Genomic DNA, 27,837 nt, shown 5'->3' with positions numbered 1-27,837 from the left:
TATTAAAAATGTTATGAGATTACATTTATTTGGATAATTTATTTTATCTGATGTATTTTCATTATGTAATTAATTTTACTTATAATGAGTTTGAAGAGAATAAGGAACCGACTCCTTGTTTATCAAATTGTCTTCAGTTTCCAGCAAGGTAATTTTTTCACTTAACAGCTCATCATTCTTACTAATAACCAACTGCAAAATAATAAAAATAAAAGGTGATTTAACAAAAAAATTAATTTAAAGACACATCAAATTATCAGTTACCATATTTGTTCACAGATTACAACTTAAATGACCCAACTGAACATTAACAAACAATAATATGGTTTTGGTCCTTATAATATGTGAAATGCAATATTTGACTTGTATTTTTAGTATTTATTCTATGCAACACATTTACGTTAACTTAATTGTCCATTGTAAAATTTTAAAGTTACATTTTTAATTTAACCTTAGAGGTATTAATTTTTGGGCCTTGATCTAAAACTTAATAATATTGGGGTGAATAATTAAACTTGAAAAATTATTCATGTACTTCTGTTTAATTCACTTATTATTTAATTCATACATAATGATTGACTGTTCACAAAAGAAAAACAGAAAACGCTACTTATATCTGAAAAAAAAATTAACTTGCACTCACTTTACCGCAAACTATTGTATGACTATTAACAATATAGAAAATAAATATATTCATTATTTTTTAATACGACGGTGAATCAAATATAAACCAGAATTTTTGTTTTATAATTGGATAATAAAAATATACGCACAATATTATTTTTCTACATAATTTCCTCTTTTGAAAACACATTTTTCCCAGCACAAAGGTAACATTTGAGCCTACTATCGTAAAATGAAGGTGAGCATGATGTCAACTAATTGCTCACAAACACTTCAACAGCAGCATCCTCTTCAAATTTCTGTCCTCCAAGTGCTACTTTTAGTGGTCCAAACAAATGATAATCGCTGGACGATAAGTCCAGACTGTATGGAGAATACTCCAATGTAGTCCAGAATAAAGATGCAATTTTTTCTTGACCTCTGCAGCTTTTCTTCCCACTATACAATGAGCTGCAGAACACTTTACATAATACACATATACTACACCAAGAACACTACATAAATTACAACATACACACTTACACAACAACAACCTATACTTATATTTCTTACATCTACACTCGGTGGTGTTGCGACATCTTATGAAACGCAACCGTAACCCAAGGTGGGAACAAATCGTGCCGATGGGTGAATGGCTCTACATAGTGAGTCTCGAACGATGTCCACTGGGCACCAGGGCGAACCTAGTTGTATTTAGCTCTAGCTCCAGTACGCATGCGCTCTGCTGGAGTGGTCCATTTTTCGCCGGTACTCGTGGGACCAAAATTTCAGTTCCAATAACAAACACAATGATGGTTGGTGGTCCATTTGAAAAAACCACCAAATCTAGTCTTGTGAAGAGACCTCGGTCAGCTTTGTCTGATGAGGATAAAAGTCCTACCAAAGAGAACCGCAAATTATTAGAATTGAATTCTAAAAATTAGATTATTATTATTATTATTATTACATTTGTTGTTGTCAGAAATAGTCAGGAAGGTGACTCCCTTCAAAAGGTTTCACCTTTCTTAATAAACAAAACCATAACAGGTGCAAGTGGCTCCCCGAAAAATATCAGGAAATTACGTGACGGATCGATTGTGATTGAAACATTCAATGATGAACAGAGTCGATCTATCTTACATCTCCGTAATATGGGTGGTATAAATATAAGTGCAGAAAGCCACAAAACATTAAATACGAGCCGGGGTGTAATTTTTTGTCGAGACCTCTTAGATATAGATATCTCTGAAATAGTTGATGAGCTTTGCCACCAAGATGTTGTTGAAGTGAAACGTATAATGAAACGACAGAACGGAACAGAAGAACCGACACCGTCTCTTATACTAACATTCAATCTCCCTGTTCCACCAGAGAAGATTAAAGTGGGTTACCTCTCGGTTCGGGTACGACCATTCATACCCAACCCACGGCGATGTTTCAGATGCCAAGGTTTTGGTCACACTACAACATCTTGCATGAAAACTGAGATCCGTGCTCGATGTGCTAAAGGTCACAATGACACTAACTGCGAAGAAAGTGAAAAATGTGCAAACTGGAGTGATCCACATACAGCCCGCTCCCGAGATTGCCCAACTTTTAAAGAAGAAAAGGCAATTCTCAAAATCTGTACGGAGCAAAAACTATCTTTCCCGGCTGCATGCAGAGAATATAAAAAGATAAACAATTCACGGAACCTGGTTAAACCAGATGTATCTTTTGCCACCGTTACATCTAAACAAATTCCTACAAATGTTAATAATCAGCAGTGTGGATCCTGCAATGAGCTTAAAAAACTTGTTCAGATGCTTTCTGAACAAGTAGCTTCACTTACAGCCACTATCTCAGAGCTGACAAAAATGAATAAAAAGTCCAACATCGCAGTTAGTGAATCCAACAGTGTGATACATACAAAAGTCCCTGTTCCCAAAGTCGTACCGGCACGAGTAGCGACTATCACAGCTGGCAGTAAGCCACCTAATAAGCTCCCCGTAAAGGGAACCCACATAACCACCCCCTCTGGGTTGTCAACTGCAGCATCCCATTCAAATAAATCTCCTCCACCATCACCTCATATACTTGAGGATATGGTTGAAGAACCACCCGACCCTAGGGCATCAGAGTTCTTTAAAATAAAAAATACAAAAAATAAAAACCAGATCACGTACAGCTAATTTTTATATAATTTCCAAAATTTAATTATTTAATTTTTTTTTATTTATTTTTTTTACGCTTATGAACATTATTCTGTGGAATATTAGAGGTATTCGGTCCCGCATTGAAGATATTAGAGTACTGGCTCATGCACATGATCCACTAATCATGTGTTTTCAAGAAACTCACCTTCTACAACATGACCCAATTACACTCAGAGGATAGTTCTGTGAGAGATACGATTGCCTAGTAGACAGTAGGGAGAGTGGTGGAGTGGCTATCTTCATGAAGAATGGGGTGTCGGGTACAAGAATTCAACTAACCACTGTCATTCCTGCTATTGCAGTAAAGCTCTCTATCCCCTTCAAATTGCATATCTGCAACCTGTATCTCTCACTGAACACTGAGTTCAGTGCTCTAGATGTCTCAAATCTCCTCACGCAAATACCATCTCCATTGTTAATAGTAGGAGATTTCAATGCCCATCATATTTCCTGGGGCTCAATCTTCTGCTCCACACGAGGAAATATGATAAACAGAGTGAGACAAGACTTGGACCTTTGTCTACTGAATAATGGATCACACACATTCATGTCCTTATCATCTGGTACTGTATCTAACATTGATCTCTCCATATGCTCACCGAATTTACTCCCTCATTTTAATTGGTCTGTTTGTGATGACTTTCACGGTAGTGATCACAGACCAATTATTATTGGTTTCGATGTAGACTGCGAGATTAAAAGAAGGCCACGGAGATGGATTGTTGAAAAGGCGGATTGGAATGGATACCATAAAGCGTTCCAATCGCAGTATGACGATGATGCGAACATCCTTGACCAATATTCCTCTTTTACGTCCATGATACTTGAGAATGCCAACAGATGTATTCCACAAACATCAGGTAATCCTAGACGTCCTTTCGTTCCATGGTGGAACGATGATTGCAAAAATGCTATTAGGAATCGACGGCAGGCACTACGCAAATTTAATCATAGGCCTACAGCTGAACATCTAAATTTATACCGCAGGGCTAGAGCAGTGTGCCGTCGGGTATTCTTGAATTCTAAGAGGAATTCATGGACGAAATATGTGAGCACTATCTCACGCACTACTCCCACGTCTACTGTGTGGAAAAAAATTCGTGCAATTTTCGGATCACCGAAACAATCTATTCTCGATCTTATTGATGAAGGAGAACTCCTTTCATCACCTTCGGCAGTGGCAAATAGTCTAGCAAAATCTTTCCGCTCGGTGTCTCTCACCTCATCGTATAATAACGATTTTCAAAGGTACAAGATACAGATAGAAGTATTATCGTTAAACATTGGTGATTTGGTTGGTGAATTAAACACCCCATTCGTATTTAAGGAATTGTTACATGCACTTAAAAACTCACAGGACACTTCCCCTGGACCGGACAACATTTGCCTTTCCATGCTTTCACACCTTCCTACTTCGGCACTACAACAACTTTTGAATATTTTCAACGGTTTTTTCTCCAAACAAGTCTTCCCACCCGGCTGGTCAGAAGCATTTATTATACCAGTACTAAAACCTGATAAAGACTAAACCAATCCCTCAAGCTATCGCCCTATTTCATTAACAAGCGTTTTGTGTAAAATAATGGAGAGAATGGTAAACTGCAGGCTTACATGGTACTTGGAGAAACATGGCTTTCTATCTCCAGAATAGTGTGGTTTCCGACAAGGATGATCTTCCATTGACCATCTAGTGTCACTACAAACAGCCATACAAAACGCTTTCCTAAATCGGCAGCACCTCATCGCTATCTTCTTCGATATAAAAAAGGCATATGACACAGCCTGGCGACGTGGTATTCTTAACACTCTCAAAGAATGGGGAATCAAGGGCAATATGCTTGCTTTTATCCGGGGATTCTTAAATCACCGAACGGCTCATGTTCGTGTTGACGATTCGCTCTCAGGTAGTGTCATCTTGGAGAATGGAGTGCCTCAAGGTAGTGTATTAAGTGCCACCTTATTTTCTGCAGCCATAAACAGTATTACCCAAATGTGTGCAGGCTCCTATCTCATGTTCTCTATTTGCTGATGATTTTGCTATCTACATTGCAAGCCGTTCAACACCCACAGCAGAGAGACTACTGCAGAACATTATATCTCACCTTGGAGCTTGATCCAGGATTACTGGTTTCACTTTTTCATCTGAAAAAACAAAATGTGTAGTCTTTTCTCGGTTACGAAACCCTTCTATGCCACAAGTTTTCCTGAATGGAGAGATTATTACTATCTCTACTTACGTCAAGTTTTTAGGTTTATATTTTGATAGCCGTCTTACTTGGGTCAAACATATAAAAGAATTAAAAACAAAATGTTCCAAACTTCTAGATATGATGCGAGTCCTTACTAACACCAACTGGGGAGCCGATAGGTCATGTATGATACGTTTTTACTATTCCTTTGTTCGCTCCCATTTAGATTATGGTTGTGTCACCTACTCTTCAGCTCGTCAAACCGTGCTTAAAATGCTGGATAGTGTACATCGTGCTTTCCTTCGGCTTGCCACAGCGCGTTTAGATCAAGTCCTGTCGCAAGGTTACTTGTAGACTGTGATGAACCATCACTTTGGGAAAGACGAGACCAGCTTTTATTATCTTATTTTGCTCGTCTCAGAGGACAGCCAAATCACCCGGTTCTTGAATCAGTGTTTAGAAATCCTAATCTAGGAAAGGATGAGGACCATCTAAGTCGTACTGCACCTGTAGGTGACCGTACCTGGCATCTGCTGCAGCATATAAATGTTGACACACCGTCATTCTTTCCTACGTATCCGTGCTCATATCCTCCGTGGAGAATAAACCTTATAAATTTTACTTTTGACCTTACAACATACAATAAACAATCAACACTACCTATTATCTTCCAGCAAATCTTTCAGTGTATTCTCTCCAAGATGAAATCAGATGCGGTTGTATACACTGATGGATCGAAACAAAATGATACCGTTGGTTGTGAATTTGTTGTCAATGAAAGAACTTATATGTTTGGTCTACCCGGTATTACGAGTGTGTTTACCGCTGAACTATATGCTATAAATAAGGCTCTAAACATCATTAACCCTAAATATAGAAAAATTCTTATTTGCAGTGACTCGTGTAGTGCGCTCCAAGCCTTAAAAAACTTTTATTCCAAACATCCTATCGTCATTGAAATTTACAACTCAATCTCCGAGTTGAATAATCGTAACACAGAAGTAAGTTTTTGCTTTGTCCCTAGCCATGCAGGGATTCCAGGTAATGAACATGCAGATTCCGCTGCCAAAGATGCATGCAATCAACCTCCTTTAACCACCCGAGTTGCTACTTCTGATTTTACTAATTATGTAAAACAATCTTTAAGATCAAGGTGGCAAGGTGACTGGATGGCTACTGTAGATAATAAACTCCGGAAGATTAAAGATTCTGTGTTGCCATGTGACTCCTCATATTCAAAATCTCGGCGTGAAGAAGTAGTCCTCTGTCGGTTGCGGATAGGACACACGAGTACCTGATGACAAGAGGATAAGCACCCCTATCCGCATGATGCAACTGCCGCATGACTGTGCGCCACATACTCGTGGACTGCATATGTTATGCGGCGTTGCGTTGTAAATTTATTATTTTAGTGCTTTTGTTACCCAAGAATGGGCCTTTACACCCATCTCGGACTTTGTTAAATTGTTTCTGCTTTTCTTTTTTGTTTTTTTTTTTATTATTAGTTTGATTGTTTTAAGTTTTACTTTTACCTACTAGTTTTAATTATTTTTATTTTATTTTATTTTTTTTCATTAAAAAAAATCTGGGCGATGATAACGTGAAGACGTTTTTCACCCTCGAAAAAAAAAAATTATACTAGTATTGGCTCATATACGAAAAGATGCAGTAGAAAAATCACTAACTTCAATGAAACAGGCAGAAATCACCGACATTTTAAACAAACAGTAATATAATCCATTTTTAGAAAGTAAATATTAATACAATAATAAAAGCGTGTTTAAATACTAAAAGAAAGAGTTTCGACACTTATTTCAAGTTCTAAAACTCTCCTTGATACCCTATCCTGTATCTTTCAATTGAACTCTCGATAATCCAAACTTTTCGTTATCTGAACAGACACGAATTTTTATTAGTTCGGATCATCCACGGGCTTTTGTATACTGCACAGTCAAAAAATTACTGGGAAGCCTGTTCCTCAAGTTGAATTTTTTTCAATTTGAGTTTTCAAATTGAGATGTTCCACTTTCACTAATGTTACATTTCTCTGTGCTTTGAACTACATGACTGCCATGAATCCACGATGAAGAGACATAATTCTTCTGTAGTAACGAGAAGTGTTTTTAAAGTACGATCTGTCTTAAATTTACCACTTATATATGTGATGTAAACAGACGGTGCTTGCATACCTCAATTACTTTAAACAATAGCCAGATATTAGCAACAATTTATTATTTTTGTTATTAGTTTTATATATATATATATATATATATATATATATATATATATATAATGAGTGCTACAATTCAGATCCTGCCAAGTATTAAGTATGAGGTATAATATGATTTTTGACGGCAAAAAACAATTCTGCAGCAGAAATTCACAGGCAAATTTATGGCATATAAGGATAATGGATGGCATATCAGTCTTTTTTACTTGATATGAAAATAATGGAGATTATTTTTTTGAGCCAAATGGTGACAAGTAACAAGATTTGGGTCTCTCACACAACTGCAAAATTCAAACAGCGTTTTATGAAATGATGACAAAAATCTCCATAAAAACAGAAATTCAAAACAACCACTTCAAGACAAAAAATCATGTAGGAATCAACTTCTGGGATAGGGGTTTTGTTGGTTGGTTTTTTGCCAAGAGAAGAGACTATAAATACTTCATTTTGTATTGATACTAAAAATACTGCATCTTGAATGTAAAACAGAAGGAGAGACATGCTCAATATTGCTTCATGACAATGCTCATCCACATGTTGCCAAGAAAATTCAAGTCTGAATGAACAATTTGGTTGGAATCTATTGGAACCACCCAGCTTATCCTGACTCGACGCTGAGTGATTGTCACTTGTTTCTCTATCTCAAGTGATCCCTTGCTGGTCAGTGTTATGACGACAATGCTGATAAGAAAAATGCTCTACAATAGAGGTTATTTTCACTGGCACCACCATTCTTTGAAAACGCAATGAAAAAACTGATTACAAGATATGAAATGTGCCTTAATAATGGTGAAGATTATGCAGAAAACTGGAAAAGGTATGTTTTCCATGTAATAATAAAACTATCCTCTTTGAAGTTTTTAGTATTTTTTAATAACAAAACTGTACTTACTTTCCAGATATCAGACGTAACTAAATAACTTTAAATAAAATGTATGTACTTATTATTTTAAGTAGCTGTAGGTGTGAAACCCATTTAAAGTTATCAATGATGAAGATACTAAAATTGTATCTAAAATATTGTACTAAAATTGTATTGTAACGTGAAAAAAATTCAAAACCTGACCAAAATTTAAACCCAAAATATTCCATGAAATATTTCAAGAAACTTTTATCAAGAAACTTTAAAAATAAATAAAAACCCAAAAAGGAGCAAGTTTTGTCCTTTTTGTGTGATGTGTGTGGTTAATTGAAACCCAACCACCAAAGAACACTATCTAGAGTCTAGTATTCAAATCTGTATAAAAGTAACTGTAGAGTTACTTTTATAGAGTAAGGTTCAAATTAACTACCCTAAAAAGTAAAAAGTGATGTTTTCAGTTCTGTAAATTTTGACTTTTTTAAATCAACACTTAATTAAGGGAGAATAGTTTTGCTTGATGTTCTTAGGAAACTAATTTATCAACAGTTGGCAAAAAAAGTATTTAATGACTTTCATCCACCCCTCTCTCTCTCATGCACACACACACACACACACACACATGGAGAGAGAGAGAGTGTATGTATGTATGCCAGGAATCTCTCTTCTTCAGTCTTTTTCCTTCTTTTGTATAGACGCTTCCATTTCCTTCAACCAGTTTTCTTCCTGAAACTTCAATCACTATAACAGAAATAGGTCTATATTTTCTGGTTTTGATTACCATCTCATACCATCTACATAATTCTCATAACATATTCCAATTTCTGTTAATATATTCAGAACTTTTTGTTCTATATTATCCATATCAGCAGTTTATCTTCAAAAAAAAAAATGCTCTCATTATTCCCACTCCAATCTTTTCTATCAACTTCTTCAGTGCATGTCATGTCAATTTCCTTCAAAGTACTCCTCCCCTACTCACACACTTTACCCAGCAGTGTTTCCAGTTCACGAAGCAGTCCTAAATAGCTTCATTTGAAACAGCCTTTAAGGCCTTTGACGTGCTTTCTTGGGGGTAAAGATCCTTTGCCAATCTATTGTGATGATTGAACTTTCGTCTCTATGTCGTAGCCATAAACCCAACTTTCGTCTCCCGTTATGATCCTTTGCATGAATGTTTCATCGTCATTGGCTTGTTCAAGAAGTTGCCGACAAATGTCCACTCGATGTTCTTTCTGTTGTGTGGTCTTCAAACAAGGAACAAACTTTGCTGCAACTCTATGCATGTTAAATTTTTCAGTCGGAATGTCATGGCATGATCCAGTTAAGATGCTAATCTCTTGTGCAAGTTTTCTGACAGTCAATCGGCGATTTGCACACACCAGATCATTGATTTTCTGAACGTAGGTGTCATCAGTTGAAGTCAAAGGCCTTCCTGGTCAAGAGTCATCTTCAATTGACTGATGACCACTTTAAATTGTGAAAACCATACCTAACATTGCGTACGACGCAGAGCATTATCTCCATAAATCTGTTTCAAAAGTTGAAATGTTTCTGTGAAAGTTTTCCCCAGTTTCATGCAAAACTTTATGTTGTACTCTCACTTCTGAAAATTACACAAAATCGCTACAAACACTTAGAAACTAAATAACAATAACATAAAAACTACATGAGATAACAATCCAAGAACAAGTGGTTACAGAGGAAGTTAGGCGGAACACAATGCTGCTAACTGTACGTCACTAAATTTCTCTGTCAGCACCAAATTAAAAATGTTCAGTTATTTTCCGAACAGACCTCGTAAATTGTCCATCATAACAATAAATAGCATAGGTGAGGGTTCTAGCCAAGCTGCCTTTTTTCTATCTTTACAAAACCAACAATTCTCTTAATTCTCTTTTACCTTTTCTAAAATCTCACTCTCTAATCCCTTTCTTTTTAATGCCTTCCATGCTTTTCTTTTGTCCAAGCTATCATGTCATATGCCTTTTCAGTATCCAGAAAGCCATCAGCAAATCCTTCCCGTATTCATAGCCCCTTTCTAATTCTACCATTATTAATATAAGGTCACCCAGTCACTCTATCAGAAACCAATATTGTTTCTTCTGAGTCTTCCTTCCACTCCTACCAGAATCCATCTCTCCATCATCATTTCAAACAATTTTATATACTAATTGAATGGTCAATTATTAAATAATAATTTTTTAAAAAATAAATAAATTTTATAAATGAAAACTTACCTTCTTTGTAGTTTCAAGATCCAGTAACTGGATTGATTTTTTCAGATATGAATAAAGATCAAACATAGGCAAAAAGTCAATATCAGTTAAGAACATGTATGGTGTATTTACCTGTTGCAATGAAACATTTCTTAAACAATTAATTGGATAAAAACTCTGAAAAAAATACAGGAGAATAAATAATTAAGAATTTGCTTAAATATTTTGTTACTGCAATTTATTTTAAGAAGCAATATACTATATCATAATCTTGACAAAACACATGCGTGCGTATGTTGTTTTAGAATATTTGTGTTATGGAGAAAAAGGTTTTCCATAGAGTACCCCCCCAAAAAAAAAATGTTCTGAATCATCCAAAATCATAGGTTTTATAAATTAATCAACCATTTTCAAGATAATTCTAATTTTTTGTGATCTCAAGATTACAAAGTACTTCTCATGATCATGTCTAAAAAATACTGGGAAGGTTTTACACCAAGAATGAAATCTGAAAAATCAAGATCATTACACATGTTTGGAACTGATGTTAAAAATATACTGTTTCCTATTGGCAGGCAAACAACAAGTTCACTAAATATAACCCAATTTTGCAATGACTCTTTCTGTATTATTTCACACATTCATGATATGAATTTAATCCATTAAACTAAATAACCTTATTCACAAATGTAAACAAAAAAGAGAGATCATACAAATTTGTATAATCTTTCCATGCAGAATCCCAGTAGGTTTGTACAACCAACACATTCTACATGTGGCCATTGAGAACTTAGTATATTTTCAGTTGCAAAACTATGGTATTTTATTTTACTGATACTTCAAGCAATAATAACAAATTTCTGAAGTAATCTAGTCAGAAAATATTTTTATTCTTAAACAAATAATAAAATTAAAATAGCATTAGAAATGTAATGATTTCTTAACAGAATGTACTATTAGAAAATTGTTTAATAAAACTACGATTTTAATTTGTATAAGATGGAAATCCTGGATATGAGTAATACAAATATAACCAAAGATGAAATAATACAGAAAAATTAAAAATGGAAATATGGAATAATTACTAATTTGTGGAAAAAATATTGACAGAAGTTTAGTAAAAAGAGTGATGATTGTAAATGCACATTTCAAGTAAATCAATCAAAAAATAATTACAAAAATAGAAATGGTACAATTTGAAGACTGAGAAAAGAATAACAAAAAAAGAAGAATAACACAAATCTATTATGTATCTTAAAATAATTGTAATGCACTTCAAAAGAAATTAGTGCAGAAAATTGAAAAGTAAACATACTTTTTTAATGCAATGTTAAAATTATGTGAAAAAAATTATTTACAATTTATAAAAATGCAATAAAATCTTTAAAAATAAAAAAATTCACAAAAAATTTAACTACAGAAACTAAAAATGAATGGAGTAGAATGAACTACATATACTTAGTAAAAGTAAAGAGCAATGAACATGAATCTGCTCTACTTCATCATTCAAAACAATTGAAATGGATACCTCCTGTCATGTGAGTTTTAGATCTGGCATAAATGAGTTAATTATTCCAATCCACATTCATGTTTTTAATGTTTCAAACAAATTTACACAATTTTTCTGAATAAATAACAAGTATAATATTGACTGAAGACGTTTTTATAACAACCTCCTTATTATCCATAAATCTGTTCAAAATTTATATTCGTACCTGACTCTATTTATGTTTTGATGCAATACTTATCAGAAGTTAGGAATATACAAAACGTGTTTTTTTTTTTTTTGTTTTCAGTCATTTGATTGGTTTGATGCAGCTCTCCAAGATTCCCTATCTAATGCTAGTCGTTTCATTTCAGTATACCCTCTACATCCTACATCCCTAACAATTTGTTTTACATATTCCAAACGTGGCCTGCCTACACAATTTTTTCCTTCTACCTGTCCTTCCAATATTAAAGCGACTATTCCAGGATGCCTTAGTATGTGGCCTATAAGTCTGTCTCTTCTTTTAACTATATTTTTGCAAATGCTTCTTTCTTCATCTATTTGCCTCAATACCTCTTCATTTGTCACTTTATCCACCCATCCGATTTTTAACATTCTCCTATAGCACCACATTTCAAAAGCTTCTAACCTTTTCTTCTCAGATATTCCGATCGTCCAAGTTTCACTTCCATATAAAGCGACACTCCAAACATACACTTTCAAAAATTTTTTCCTGACATTTAAATTAATTTTTGATGTAAACAAATTATATTTCTTACTGAAGGCTCGTTTCGCTTGTGCTATTCGGCATTTTATATCGCTCCTGCTTCGTCCATCTTTAGTAATTCTACTTCCCAAATAACAAAATTCTTCTACCTCCATAATCTTTTCTCCTCCTATTTTCACATTCAGTGGTCCATCTTTGTTATTTCTACTACATTTCATTACTTTTGATTTGTTCTTGTTTATTTTCATGCGATAGTTCTTGCGTAGGACTTCATCCATGCCGTTCATTGTTTCTTCTAAATCCTTTTTACTCTCGGCTAGAATTACTATATCATCAGCAAATCGTAGCATCTTTATCTTTTCACCTTATACTATTACTCCGAATCTAAATTGTTCTTTAACATCATTAACTGCTAGTTCCATGTAAAGATTAAAAAGTAACGGAGATAGGGAACATCCTTGTCAGACTCCCTTTCTTATTACGGCTTCTTTCTTATGTTCTTCAATTGTTACTGTTGTTGTTTGGTTCCTGTACATGTTAGGAATTGTTCTTCTATCTCTGTATTTGAACCCTAATTTTTTTAAAATGCTGAACATGTTATTCAAGTCTACGTTATCGAATGCCTTTTCTAGGTCTATAAACGCCAAGTATGTTGGTTTGTTTTTCTTTAATCTTCCTTCTACTATTAATCTGAGGCCTAAAATTGCTTCCCTTGTCCCTATACTTTTCCTGAAACCAAATTGGTCTTCTCCTAACACTTCTTCCACTCTCCTCTCAATTCTTCTGTATAGAATTCTAGTTAAGATTTTTGATGCATGACTAGTTAAACTAATTGTTCTGTATTCTTCACATTTATCTGCCCCTGCTTTCTTTGGTATCATGACTATAACACTTTTTTTGAAGTCTGATGGAAATTCCCCTTTTTCATAAATATTACACACCAGTTTGTATAATCTATCAATCGCTTCCTCACCTGCACTGCGCAGTAATTCTACAGGTATTCCGTCTATTCCAGGAGCCTTTCTGCCATTTAAATCTTTTAATGCTCTCTTAAATTCAGATCTCAGTATTGTTTCTCCCATTTCATCCTCCTCAACTCCCTCTTGTTTCTCTATAACACCATTTTCTAATTCATTTCCTCCGTATAACTCTTCAATATATTCCACCCATCTATCGACTTTACCTTTCGTATTATATATTGGTGTACCATCTTTGTTTAACACATTATTAGATTTTAATTTATGTACCCCAAAATTTTCCTTAACTTTCCTGTATGCTCCGTCTATTTTACCAATGTTCATTTCTCTTTCCACTTCTCTTTAATCCACTCTTCTTTCACCAGTTTGCACTTTCTGTTTGTATGTTTGTAGTATTTCTTAATTTTCGATAGTTCCTTTTACTTTCTTCATCACATCTGAAACCCAAGGTTTTCTACCAGTTCTCTTTATTCCGCCTAAGTTTGCTTCTGCTGATTTAAGAATTTCCTTTTTAACATTCTCCCATTCTTCTTCTACATTTTCTACCTTATCTTTTTTACTCAGACCTCTTGCGATGTCCTCCTCAAAAATCTTCTTTACCTCCTCTTCCTCAAGCTTCTCTAAATTCCACCGATTCATCTAACACCTTTTCTTCAGGTTTTTAATCCCCAATCTACATTTCATTATCACCAAATTATGGTCGCTATCAATGTCTGCTCTAGGGTAAGTTTTACAGTCAACAAGTTGATTTCTAAATCTTTGCTTAACCATGATATAATCTATCTGATACCTTGCAGTATCGCCTGGCTTTTTCCAAGTGTATATTCTTCTATTATGATTTTTAAATTGGGTGTTGGCAATTACTAAATTATACTTCGTGCAAAACTCTTATAAGTCGGTCCTCTCTTTCATTCCTTTTGCCCAGCCCGTATTCACCCACTATATTTCCTTCCTTGCCTCTTCCAATGCTTGCATTCCAATCTCCAACTATTATTAAATTTTCATCTTCTTTTACATGTTTAATTGCTTCATCAATCTCTTCGTATACACACTCTACCTCATCATCATCATGGGCGCTTGTAGGCATATAGACTTACAATCGTAGTCGGTTTAGGTTTTGATTTTATCCTTATTACAATGATTCTATCGCTATGCATTTTAAAATACTCTACTCTCTTCCCTATCTTCTTGTTCATTATGAAAGCTACTCCTGCCTGCCCATTATTTGAAGCTGAGTTAATTATTCTAAAATCACCTAAAAGTCGCCTTCCTCTTCCCACCGAACCTCACTAATTGCTACTACATCCACATTTATCCTATCCATTTCCCTTTTTAAATTTTCTAGCCTACCAACCTTTTTTAAACTTCTAACATTCCACGCTCCGACTCGTAGAATGTTATTTTTTAATTTTCTGGTGACCCCTTCCTTAGTAGTATAAGTTAGTAGTATAATATTACAAATACAAAAATTTGAATAAGTAATATGGCATCAATTTATAGTTAGAGTTAATAAATAAATACTAATTAAATTACGATAGACGAAAAACTTACACCTTCTTTATAAAGTACATGGTAACCAATATTACTCCGACCTTTTAATGCTTCAGAATTTAATGCATAACTAAGAAACTGTTGTGCTTCATCATCAGACATATATAAAGTTAAACTGATAGGACCTGCAAAAAATTTTTTAAACAAATTTTCAAAAATTAGAAACAGAGGAACTTCTTGCTACAGCTACTCCATGAAATTAAATCCAATGATAACCCACAAAGAGTTCTGTTTCTAATGACATGTTAGACTTCATTTCTGCTGATAAAAATTACCTGCAGCGCATTCTATTTTCTTATGAAGCAATATCTCATGTTTGTGGAGTTGTGAAGCACCATAATTGTTTAGTATGGGTCTCAGAAAATCTACAGCAATCAGTGCAATTCATCCCCAACTGTCTAAAATGTCTGGTGGTATTACCCATAATCAAATTTTGGGGTCATCTTTTTTCAAATTCCAGTAACAGTTTGTTACTTTTACTAGGATTTGAATATTCATACTAGACAGTGGATACCAGTGTACTTTGGTGGTTGGGGTTCAATTAACCACATGTCTTAGGAATTACATTATGGGTGGGATAGTTAGAAAGAGGGGTAGAATGGTGGGCCCCATCTCAAAAACTGTTTTTTACTTTTGAACTTTCATTATTAAAAATGTTAAATTTTATGTAAATGAAAAATTAATTTAATTGAATGCAATTTTAACAATTATTAAGTAAAATTATTTGTAGAAAAACAATTTGATTTTAACAAAAATCTTCAAAATCAATTTTTCTACTTATACTGTATTTAATAACACAGAAAATTTCAGTAAACTAAACAATTTTTAGATACAAGAAAAACTTTTAATTAAATCAACATCACTATTGCTTAAAAATAACATCATTCAAATCTGTATTATTTTGCTGCTCTTCAAGTCAAAATTTATGCAGAGCGATCAAAAATTTGTTTCTGTTTCCATAAAAATGGCACTTTACATAGCAGAGCTGCCCATGATTTGCAATTATAATGCAGTACACGTAAGTACATAGTATAATAATGCTGTTCAAAAGTACTCAAATGTATACTACGAAATTAAATACTGTGAATCAGATTTATTACAATTAGTTAATTCTTATCTAAGTCTTATTACACTGAATATATTTTAATTATTTGAACAACCAGAGTATAAGAACTTTTTTGTGTTCTGATCATCATTATTTTTAATACATTGTTTAAATTTCATAAATATATATGAATTGCCTACTTATGATAAAATTCTAATTTCATATGGTATTTTACAGTTAAGTGCAAATAATATAAACAACAATTGTTTCCTTTTTTAACCACCAATTTGATGTTACTCCCTACTCTTTTCTTTCAACTGCCTCAATGACACAGGTTCAATTCCACGCAAGGGTCAAGAGTGAAAAGTTCTAATTAAACAAATGCAAAATCTAAAAATCTTAATACAAGCTGTCATTTGAGTAATTTTAACTTCCACATCTATAGTTAATATTTAAATCTCTTCCATAAACAAACGATAAAAATAGTAATGTTATTTTAATAAAGAAAATATCACAGTAAATTCCTTCTCCTACCATAGAAAAATTCAATTTAAAATATAAATTAAGAGTTCAATACACTACTATTAGTAATGATGACATGAAAATTCTGAATTCATTACCATCTGTCAAGTAAAATATTACTGTGGAGAATAATAATCATCGTCTTAGTTTATGGCTAGAAAGAGTAATGAGCACAGAAAGCATAAAAAAGATAAGGGAGAGAAAATTTGAAAAAGAGAACTAAAAAGTGTAAAGAAAGAAAGACAATTTGTATGTCTTAATGAGATGATAAAGTGGCGAGAAGAATGTTAAATAGGAGGTAGCAGAAAAGAGATTAACTAGTAGACCCAGGAAATGATGAACAGACATTGTGAGGGAGCACATAAGCAAGAGCAATGATAAAGTTGGGAATGATGGCAGAGTAATGGTTAAAGAAGTTGCTAAAATGATAACATATGATTCATCTATCAACTCATGAGCTGGATAAAGGCCAAGAAGGCAGAAAAATCTGGTTTTATCAAAAGTTGATATTTCTTATCATATTATTTTAATTTATTGGAATTATTTCATACTTCACTTCATTACATAATTATTTTCATGTTTAATTTATTAATTATTTCATACTTCTCCATCAGATTGCTTTATAATTTTTGAGAATTACACAAAAAAAATAAATACTTCAAACTTCACATATTGAACACAACATAAACATCAGTAAATATCCTGTTTTGATATCAAAAGAATGGCCTTTTCAACATTTTTAACTTTGAATTCCCCATTTTTTTATATAACTGTATGAGATTTAGCTTAGTACTGTGTATTTTTGCTTTTGTACTGTGTATTTTTGCTTTTGCCTCTATTCTATAAAAATCATTACCACACATAAACGTACACATCATTTTCATAATATAGTTCTTTTAATTTCCTTACAGACTGCATTTTATAATTAAAAACTTGCAAATAAAGAAAAAAATTCCTATCAAAGGAAAAATTTCTATAATTTTTAACCAAAACTATTAACGTTTAAGAGTTTGATTTCAAAGACCTATAATCACAACTTATATATTTATTTTCAAAGCAACAACAAGCTTAAGTCCAATTATAGTCACTTTAAGATAGATAAGTTTTGTTGAGTATGGAAAATACTAATCCCAATTGGAATTCAAACCTAGAACCTTCTGAATGAAAAGCAGTGACAATACCATACAGGAATAATAAATAACTTATAATAAGAGATAACCAGTAAAAATATTTACCTATTTACCTGTTTGTGTTGTAATTTAGAGAATAATTTCTATAACTCGGCTATGTCAGTTGCAAATGTAACATCTGTATCTAATACAATAACTTTTGGTAACGACTGCGGTAATACCTTTGGTAACGTTAATTTCATTAAACCATATACACCAGAATAATGTTTTTAGGTATCCATGAAACATCTGGTACAACATTATCAGCTAAATAAAAGCTCATCTCAACTGAAACAAACAGGTTTAAATATCACAATAAATTTTGATTTCCAATGATTTTAAGATTAGGCTATTACCTCAATATCAATATTACAATTTACATAGTACAAATCCAAAGTGGCAACTTTTATGCATACTAGAATACATTGCAATATAGATATTCAATTTTAAATAACATTAATTGTACTAGTACAACGATTCAAATCTGATTCAAAAGTATCTCAGACAAATGTCCTACTCATTACTTAAAAGAAATCTGTGATTTTTTAAATTACTTCCTCTGCTGAAACCTGGCTCACCAGATGAAGATTCATTTCAAATGATAAGGTCAAACCTGAGAACAGGTTTTTTTGTGGAGTTGAACAATTCACATTATACTGAGGATATTTTAAAAAGTTAGAAAGTTGTTAGTCTAAATATATTAAATTTCAAGTTGAAAATAAATAAAAAGTTCTGAAAAATGTTATGGTTTCTTATGCGGCTGAGAACCTTTTGAACAACCCTCATAATTAATTATGAAATTAACAAAAAAAAGTAAAACATGACAAAATTCTTTTATGTATATCTATAAAAAATATTACTAGAAAATAAGTAATAATTTCAGAAAGCCTATCGCTTTAAAAAACAATATTTAATGAATTTAAATTAATAAATATACAATTAAATTGTACATTAAAAAAATTTAAAGACTACTAATGGCTTGCTCTCAAATTGCATGAACATCATTCTTCAAGATTATTTTGGACCTCATTACAAAGTTCTTCGTCAATAATGCTACTAATAAAAGAGCTGGATAATTAGCTCTAAAATGGTATTCTGGAAAAATAACTTCAAATTATTTATTCCCTCTTCAGTAATTATAAGCCTTCACCAAATATAACTTACCTTATTTACTTAAATACCATTTACTTTCATTTACGTTAAGAAATAAATTCTGTAACATGAGAAGAATGCCAAACCTCGGAATCAAACCTTCCGAAAGATGAAATAATACCACTCTGCCAACAAAATTTAAAAGCAGTCATTAATAATTTATAAAAAAGAGCAATCCGTGAACTAATCAATAAAAATAGTAAGTTACAAATATTTTAATAAAAAAGTTCAAAAAAGACCATTTAAGGCACTTATGGTAGTTACCATACCATCACATCAGACTTAAACAGTTACAAGTCATATTTTGGGATGATTTCAAGGTCCATCATTAAAAGAAATTGCAGGGATACAAACAAATAATAATGAATATATACTAACTATAATTTACACAAAATATTGTCCAACCTTGTGGTACACTCCACTGTCTGCAATATCACTTGAGCAACAGAATCAGCGATTAAATGAAAATGAAGTGGATTCTTTCTATAAAATAATATAGACTTAATAAATGTAACAACAGATCTACTAGAATTATATCCTGCACAAACAATCGCAACATGGATGACTTCACATTTTGGTACTTCGGCTTCCTATTTTAACATACAAAAACAATGCAGTTACACAAAAAAAATTTACAAACTATTACAAAATAATGTAGCATTTCATCAAAAATTAATGAAACTAAAATAATAAAGAGTAAATTAAACCAAAAGTAATGGAAATTATTATGTTGTCTGTTAATATAATAGGCCACTTTCTCCCAATTTTATGTAATTTTCTACAAAAATATTAAATTACCCAATATATATATATGTTAGTCCTTTTCTTTATCATTGCATTTTTTGTAAAGCAAGGATCGCATCACATCTCAAGTTTTTTCAATATAACACTGCTCACTTGTGTTGTTAGCAGAGGTTATGTTTATGTCACTGTTTGAGGTTGTTTTACCAAGCTATTTCATTAATTTTATTATTTAAAGGTATAAATTATTATTAATGTACATAAATTATTTACTTTATATTATAATACTTTAATTATTTATATATTTAATATATTTACTTACTTTATATATTTATAACCTGATTTATTCATTTACATCAATTTATGAATTAATAAGTACGTTTTATTTTTAAGAATTTTAGCGCACAGCATTTGACATTAATAAAAATTGAATACTAAGAACAAATGTTAATTTATTCATATTAATTTATATCTTAACTATAAGATATTAAAATGTTGAAGTGAAATATACAAAACTGAATTAAACAAACATTTTATACACAAGGTATCCACTCCAGACATCATTTCTAGACCAATATAAAAGCAGCTACTTCACATGAGTATCCTCACTAAGCAAAATCACAAACATAAAACACGCATCTACGTCCACAGCACACAACACATATACAAACCCTTACAATATCTACAGTTCAATGTTTGCTTTAAATGAAGATATAATGGTTTAGTCATATAAAATGATTTAATTATTTATTAGAAAGCCAACTGTTTATAAATTAATTAAATAACATAATACACAAATACTGGTATACACAAAGCTTTTCAATAACAGAGCTATTGTTAAGGCAGTAAATAAGAGGGCGTTAACGTCAATCCAGAACTTTTGTTCGACTAGAGTATAGATTGAAATTCCTGCGCATTCTGTTGGTTGTACACATAAGGTACAAGTGTCAGCTATTACCGTATGGCGCGCTAGCATGAAACAACAACAACAGTCAATTTTAAAGAACATGGCGTTCAATGTAGTGAATAGATATGTGGAACAGGCGTTGAATGAAATTTCTCATGAAAGAAAACATAAAACCTGGTGAGATTTATCCGCAACTCTCTGCACAGTACAGTGATGAGGCTCTTAGTTGCAGTAAAACACGCGAGTGGTGCAAATGTTTTAAACAAGGTCATACACCAGTGAGCGATAATCCAGATCGAGGTGGTTTGAAGCCTAGTAGTCATTCCCATGAACATTCAGCGAATGAAAGAACTGATCCTTGATAATCGACAGGTAACTTGTCAGCAAATTGCAGAAGCAATAAAAACATCTGTGGGAACTGTAAACAAAATCATTCACGATCATCTGAAGTTTAGTGCACATTGGGTACCAAGACAGCTTACTACCTTCAACCGGCAAAGAAGACTGCAAATCTGCAAAGAGTTAAAGCAATGTTTTGACAAAGAAGGCCAGTTTTTTCTCACTCTGAGATGAACTGACCTGCGATGAAGTGCAGGTCCATCATTTCAACTCGGAATCGAAACATGCATCAGAGCAAAGGAAGCATGCATCCAAAAAATTTTCAATAATTGCCTCTGCAGGCAAAGTTATGGCCTTAGTTTTTTTGGGATAAAAATGGCATCATTCACGTCAATTTCCTACCTCGTGGAGCTAATATTAATATTGAATACTACTGCAAAGTTCTGCAAGATGTGCACAATGCTCTCATCAAAAAACAACCTGGTGCAATCACTAAAGGCATTCTGTTTCTGCAGGAGAATGCACGTCTGCATACAGCCCACCACATAACATGCACGTTACATGATCTTGGCTGGGAGTTATTGGCACACCCCCACCGTACAGTTCAGACCTCGCTCCCAGCAATTTTCACCTGTTTGGGTCCTTGAAATTTTTCCTAGGAGACTAGCATTTCAACAGTAACAATGAGGTGTGAAGCAGTCAGTCCTATCTTGATTGCGACCTAACAACAAATCTTTCTACCTGCGGGTACCCAGGTACTAGTGAAATGCTGGGATAACTGTATAAATGTAGCAGGGGATTACATTGAGAAATAAAAGTATTCTTTTACTATCATAAGTGTGTTCTATATTTATTAAAAATTATAATCCCGAATTATCAAGGAAAGGAAGTAAGTGATACAGAATGTCTGCATTTGAGCTCTCTGGAATGAGAGAATATAATATTACGGTTTTTTATTATAATTATAATTAATACAAAATTATCTGATTTAATTTATGCATACAAAATATAATTTGACTTACTTTATGTACACAAAATACTTATATCTTTATGATCACACATGATCATAAAAAATTGAAGGATTAAAAAAAATTATTTTTTCCTTTTCATTGTTGCTGGATTTACATTCCAATTGGAAGAGCGGTAACACAATTGATTAACTTCTATAGTTTTCTGTAAAACTTTAATCCACCATATAAACATTCAAAACTGATATATCTACAGAATGTTTGAAAAACAACAAAAAACAAATTTTTATAATGTACACTTTAATTTTTCACAACTCAAATCTTAAATTTTTTTTTTATTTCACAATAAATTATATAAGTCTTTTCTTTAATCTCAATCAGATTGTTACCAATTTCATCTAATTTTCAATCACACTTGAAATTTTATCTACTGTTGCTTCAAAAATCATGTTCAGAATTAGTTTTCAGTTTGCCATTATATGAGTATTGTCTTGAAACACTAAACTCATTAGCAAAAATCCGGTTGGTATGAAGTCCAGAAATATTGGACTGACATAAATCTTTTTAAATCAAAGATTGAACAAAAAATTCTTGCAATACAGTATGACAGATATTGTCAGCTTCCTGAAAACAATACTCTTTCATTTTTCTCCTTCAGTTTAATAAATGATTGGATTAAGTTCACAATAAGTATCAGTGATGATGAGGTGAAGGAAGCTGTCGCCACTTTGATCTGAGAAAGACCACCAGAATTTTTCAGTGACAGAATGCAAAAACGTGTCACACACTGGGAAAAGTGTATCAGTGTAAATGGGGATTATATTTAAAAATAAATACTGCATTTTGTAACTAAAGTATTGTACTTTTATTCATTTTTTATCTCATTCCAATATCTCTTTTCATTCCCATGCTATGCATATATGTATAAAATTTATCAACCAAACCTCGCATAGCCAGTCTTGTAAAATTTATGTAATGAACGTGATACTGGTGATATATTGGAAATTGCAGATATGGAAATTTGAGATAAAACTATGACTTTTACACAATTGAAGGCTTTATAATGAAATGAAGGTCAAATTAAAAAAAACTCACTCTCTTTCTTGGGAAAAATTATATAGCTAATGCATGAAGAATAAATAATTAAATGAAATGTTTAATTTTAACACTAGACATATGTTAAGTTGAAAATTATGGTGCTATTAAACAGAATATTTATAGTTTTAACTAATTATTTCTGCAGGAACTTAATGCAGGATACACTATGATATGTTAACTATAAAAAGTCTTTCAAATAAAAAAATATTTTTTTTAATAGTAAAAGAATTCTGAATTGTACAAACTGCATCAAGATTTAGTAGATGTAACACACAAATAGTATAAAAGTAGATGTAACATACAAATAGTATAAAAGTAGATGTAACAGTATGCAAATACTGTTACATCTAGTATGCAAATTGTATACTTATTTACTCAAATTTACTACTCACAATAAGAAGTAAATTTTATAAAAATAAATATAAAATATGTTCAAAAAGTAATATATCAACCAACATGAATATTGCTCAAGCTTTCTTGGGCAAGTTTTGGGGAGAAATATGAATTCCAGTCCTGAGTCAAATAACACATTTTTGGTTTCAGTATTTTCAATCTAGTTAATTATTTACTATCCCCACTCTGTCTTTAAGCACTTTGATTTTGAAAAAACGGTTTACAAACAATAAAGAACAAGTCACGAGAACTATCAGGTAACCTGCTTATCAAAGGTTGGAAGGTCGATACTCAAAACTCATGTTGCAGTTATGGCTTTTTTATGTTCACATGATCAGGCTTTCTTGTGCTGTAAATGTGAGTTTACATTATAACAGTTCATTGTTTTATCAGAAGATAGTGAATCCTTATATAGGTTTTTGTATGACCACAGTGTTTTATCAAAATCTAAGAAATGTCTGGATTGCAGAAGTCAAATGACATTAAAAGAAGAAAGGGAATTGTTTGTGTCACAAAAGAATTATTACTGTTGATTCTTGTCAGAAAAGTTATAAAAGTGTGATAAAACAATCTCACAAAATAAAAATATTTGTTCTAATCAAAATTTAACTAAAACAAAGGTTTGTCGATTTGAAGTGTTTAGGATTACAGTAATACCACCAAGTCAAGATTTCTTGTGTAACAAGATTCATATAGCTAATCGAACATGTGTTGACACCAACACAAGTTTGTGTGCATGTTGTTTTAAAGGAATATTCAGTGATTGTGGCTGGATCTTTGGAGATAATGTATGTCGTAATAAAAACTGTTTCTTTGTTTCAACTTGCAGAAGTGAAACTTTATTATTAATAATCAAACAGTATATTTTTCCCTGCACTATTAACATTAGTGGCTGTTGGAGGTCGACAATTGTTTGCAATCTGAAATTTACAACTACCTAACAGCAGAGGAGCAGAATATGTCCGAACACGTGAACGTGGTTCAGGGGAAATTTCACGGAAATTTTTACCAGTCATTAAAAATAGAAACCACAATGTAAATATCAACTGATGTATTCACATCAATTTTACAATTATTAACTAGAATAATTGATCTTTTAACAAGTTTTGAGAAGAAACAGTCATCCTACTGACTATTAGGCATAATGAGAACAAAGGTAGCAATGTCATTCCTGGTGAGCAATGACTCATAAACTCAAATCGCGACAGGCAAGGGATGATATATTTCTGAAAAGATGCATTGTGGTCACCAGTGTTTGCAAGCGTGAATGTCTCGTCTCCTTTCTACTGCACTATTCATTTAGTTGCTTTTGGGTAGGCAATAGTGCTTCTTTGTTTTCATTAGTTGGCCACCTGCAAGCGTATTGTTTTCTTTTAATAGTAAAGTAGTTACGTAACTTTTAATAGTGTTAATTGATATACACAATATACAGTATAGTAAGTATAAAATATCATAATTGTACATTAATTAACTATATTGACATTTAAAAGTAAGAAAGATGTAAATTGTGCACTTTGTGACTGACACAGTAGATGCGATAATCTTTGAAATCATTTAGTAAATAACACCCAAATGAAAAATCAAGAACTAAAGATCAAGCTAGTATTTCTATATTTTTTGAATAAATTGAATGTCTGCAACCCATGTATTTTTATTACTTCTCTTTTTAAAACTGATTACATACAATAAATTGGTCGGTAAAATGTAACAAAGTTTTGGAGAAATTTCTGACCAAAAAAATTGTGTTTGGGGAAAATTTCAGGGGTCTGAACATTTTCTGCTCCCCTGCTTAACAGTTAACCACTTTGTTAATTCAGACACCGGGGCTCAAATGCAAGTGATAGAAAGAATATGGCATGAAGTTCATGTAAATGTATCTAACCAAAAGCACCATTTATTTATTTGGCAATCTGATCAAATTCATGTTCCATAGACTCAATCTGAACTACAGATTGCAAATCCATGTCCTGTTTAAAACAATTGGCAGCTCAGTTCTGACCAACAGTAGCAGACAAACAAAAGCCTCCAACAGACAGATAATTCAGAATCTTCTGAGAATACTTTTAAGATTAATTATATTTTTGAGTTTCTGACTTAAAACAAACATTCTTTTGTTCTTCATACTAAGTTTAAATAAATATACCTTAATAACAAAGAGTTTAGAGGCAGGAGGGAAACTGTAAACATTTACCTCAATCTAATGATAACATTAATCTAATTGGTAGTTTGCATTCAAGAAGACATATGCTTACATTTCACAAACCAATGCCTCTCTTTGAAATTATACTAGTGGAAAACCATAACTCATCCACCAAACAACCCTGTCCTTTCTTTCCCCCTCTGAGTTTCACTATTTGGTTTGTTAAAATAAGAACATCTCAGAGGAATATGTTCGCTGACAATATAGTGAAAGAAACATTACAATATTATTAAAGTAAAAAAAACTTCTACACAGAGGAATCATTACAATGATTTATGCCCAGGGAAGTAAAAAAAGCACGCAGATTTTTATTTTTACCTGAACTGTAATAAATATATCAATATATATACCAAAAAATTTATCTGATACATTATAAATGCTATAAATTTAAAATAGACTTTTTGAGAAAGATATTACTTTTACACAAATATATTTATTACTTACCATGTTGCTCAAAAAAAAAAAGTGTAATAGTATAAAACAACAGAGCCAACAATGACTCCAAATATAAAGCTGGTCAGCCGATGCCGAAGGAGTAAAATAGAAATACCATGACGATTTCTTCGTCGAGATATTTTGAAAATCTAAAACAAAGCAGAAAAAGGAAAAATTTGCATACCTTCTGTCAAGTAATACTAATTTTACTTGTTAGAAAGTTGTAAAACTATTCACCCTGTCGCCAAGTACAAGTGAAAGGTTACAGGATTATTGCTTGCTTAATCCTGTAAGCAATCCAATTCCACTTAAAGTAACTTTTTAGATAAACCCTTTTAAAAATTGTAATAGTTTTACTACCATATATTCCAATAATATTGTTGATGGAGATATCCTCCTTTTGTTCCTTGCATCATTATATATCCTGCTTAAAATTGAATCCCACACTTCCAGAATCACTCATTTGAAAATTTTCGAATAAAAAACCATTACTTCAAATTCAAGAAATTATTGTGTGCATAATAGGAACTTTAGCAAAGGTAACTACATAATAATTTTAACAAATCGTAATACAAACAATTATACGGGCTCCACACTCCATAAATCTCAAAGCCAAACACAAGTTACAGTTTACAGATCAGTTTATTAGCGATTCCTTCGCATAACTTAATTTACACTTTGTTAGTCGATCTAACAACGAAATGATGTAATTCTTAAAAAAATATGAAAACATTACTACAACGCAAGACACAATTTAAGTTTACGTACCCAATAAAACTCTCTAATGATAAATTATCGAATAATTTATAAAAAAATAATAATAAAATAAAATTGTAAGCAATTTTTTAAGTATATTAGGCAAAGTAATTTTAACCTTAAAATTGTTAACAAAATATCTTTACAACTAACCTTTTAAAACCTTACATTCTCAGACAGATGCAATAGTTTTCAATACGCATAAATACTGTGCTAAAATCAAAACAAGCCAGTGCTCACACGATCTCATGAAATTTTGTGGATGAAAAAGTCCCTTAAAACCCTAGCTATAAGGATATATATATATCATCCCAAAATAACTGGGATGTATTTTGATAGATTACTACATAAAAATAAAATAACTAAGAAAGGACTTAACAACTTCTATAAATTTTTAACATCTCAAAATCGGTGATTTTAAACATTTATAGACTGTTAAGTAAGGGTGTAAAATCGTATGTGTTCTCTTTATTATCGTAATTACCTAATAATTAAATGCTGTAATTATTTAAGCAAACTTACTTTTATTGCACCCTCCAGCCATAAATAAAGTTTATTTATTAATTTTTTTTGTATTTTGTCAAATTGAATTTCTCATTTTTAATATTAAATTTCTTTGTACCCTTGCTTACTATGTACAACGATTTAGAATTCTAAGCTTGCAAAAGTTTTGTAATTCAATCATATCTTCATAAACTGTTAATTAAATAGAGTATATTAACAAATGCTTTTGAATAGAACTTCAATTGGACTTCAGTCCAATAATAACTTCAGTTATTATTGCTGGTTTCATATTTCTTGTAATTCCGAATCATAGATACAGAGATAAATTCAAGTACTAGATAAACAATGTTTAGGGGTAGCTCCAAGATGATATTTTCTGACTAGAAGTGGTGACTAAACCAAAACACTAGCCTGGGTTTGATAGAAATCTTATTAACACAATTTGTAAAGAATTGCACACAGTTTACACCTAAGTCAAATACTACCTCCTCACAACATATAATTTCATGAGAGATATACTGACACATAATTACCACAATTTTTTAAGAAAAGATTATAACTTTACTCTT

General features: G+C 32.1%; 1 protein-coding gene across 7 annotated transcripts; it reads right to left on the bottom strand.

Annotated features, from left to right (window-relative positions):
* On the bottom strand, window positions 1-27,013 carry LOC142324804 (xylosyl- and glucuronyltransferase LARGE2s-like). 7 transcript variants are annotated; one of them, XM_075365812.1, is made up of 8 exons: window positions 26,918-26,955; window positions 26,018-26,157; window positions 21,937-22,132; window positions 19,333-19,517; window positions 17,850-18,063; window positions 15,040-15,164; window positions 10,317-10,472; window positions 2-192 (listed from the first exon to the last, which is right to left on the bottom strand). In XM_075365812.1, the coding sequence occupies exons 6-8, from the start codon at window positions 15,139-15,141 to the stop codon at window positions 76-78; spliced, it is 375 nt and encodes a 124-aa protein (XP_075221927.1). In that variant the 5' UTR covers window positions 15,142-15,164; window positions 17,850-18,063; window positions 19,333-19,517; window positions 21,937-22,132; window positions 26,018-26,157; window positions 26,918-26,955; the 3' UTR covers window positions 2-75. The 7 variants fall into 7 exon arrangements, with proteins under 7 accessions (XP_075221932.1, XP_075221927.1, XP_075221929.1 ...); XM_075365814.1 differs by lacking the exons at window positions 21,937-22,132; window positions 26,018-26,157 and adding an exon at window positions 18,940-19,052 and having other exon boundaries at window positions 26,918-27,013; XM_075365813.1 differs by lacking the exon at window positions 21,937-22,132.
* Window positions 27,014-27,837: the final 824 nt, after the last annotated feature.

This window comes from Lycorma delicatula, chromosome 5, assembly GCF_047948215.1.
Source record: "Lycorma delicatula isolate Av1 chromosome 5, ASM4794821v1, whole genome shotgun sequence".
In the NCBI taxonomy this organism is placed as follows: domain Eukaryota; kingdom Metazoa; phylum Arthropoda; class Insecta; order Hemiptera; family Fulgoridae; genus Lycorma; species Lycorma delicatula.
The sequence above is the reverse complement of the archived record's forward strand: the minus strand, read 5'-3'. Positions and strand labels throughout refer to the sequence as shown.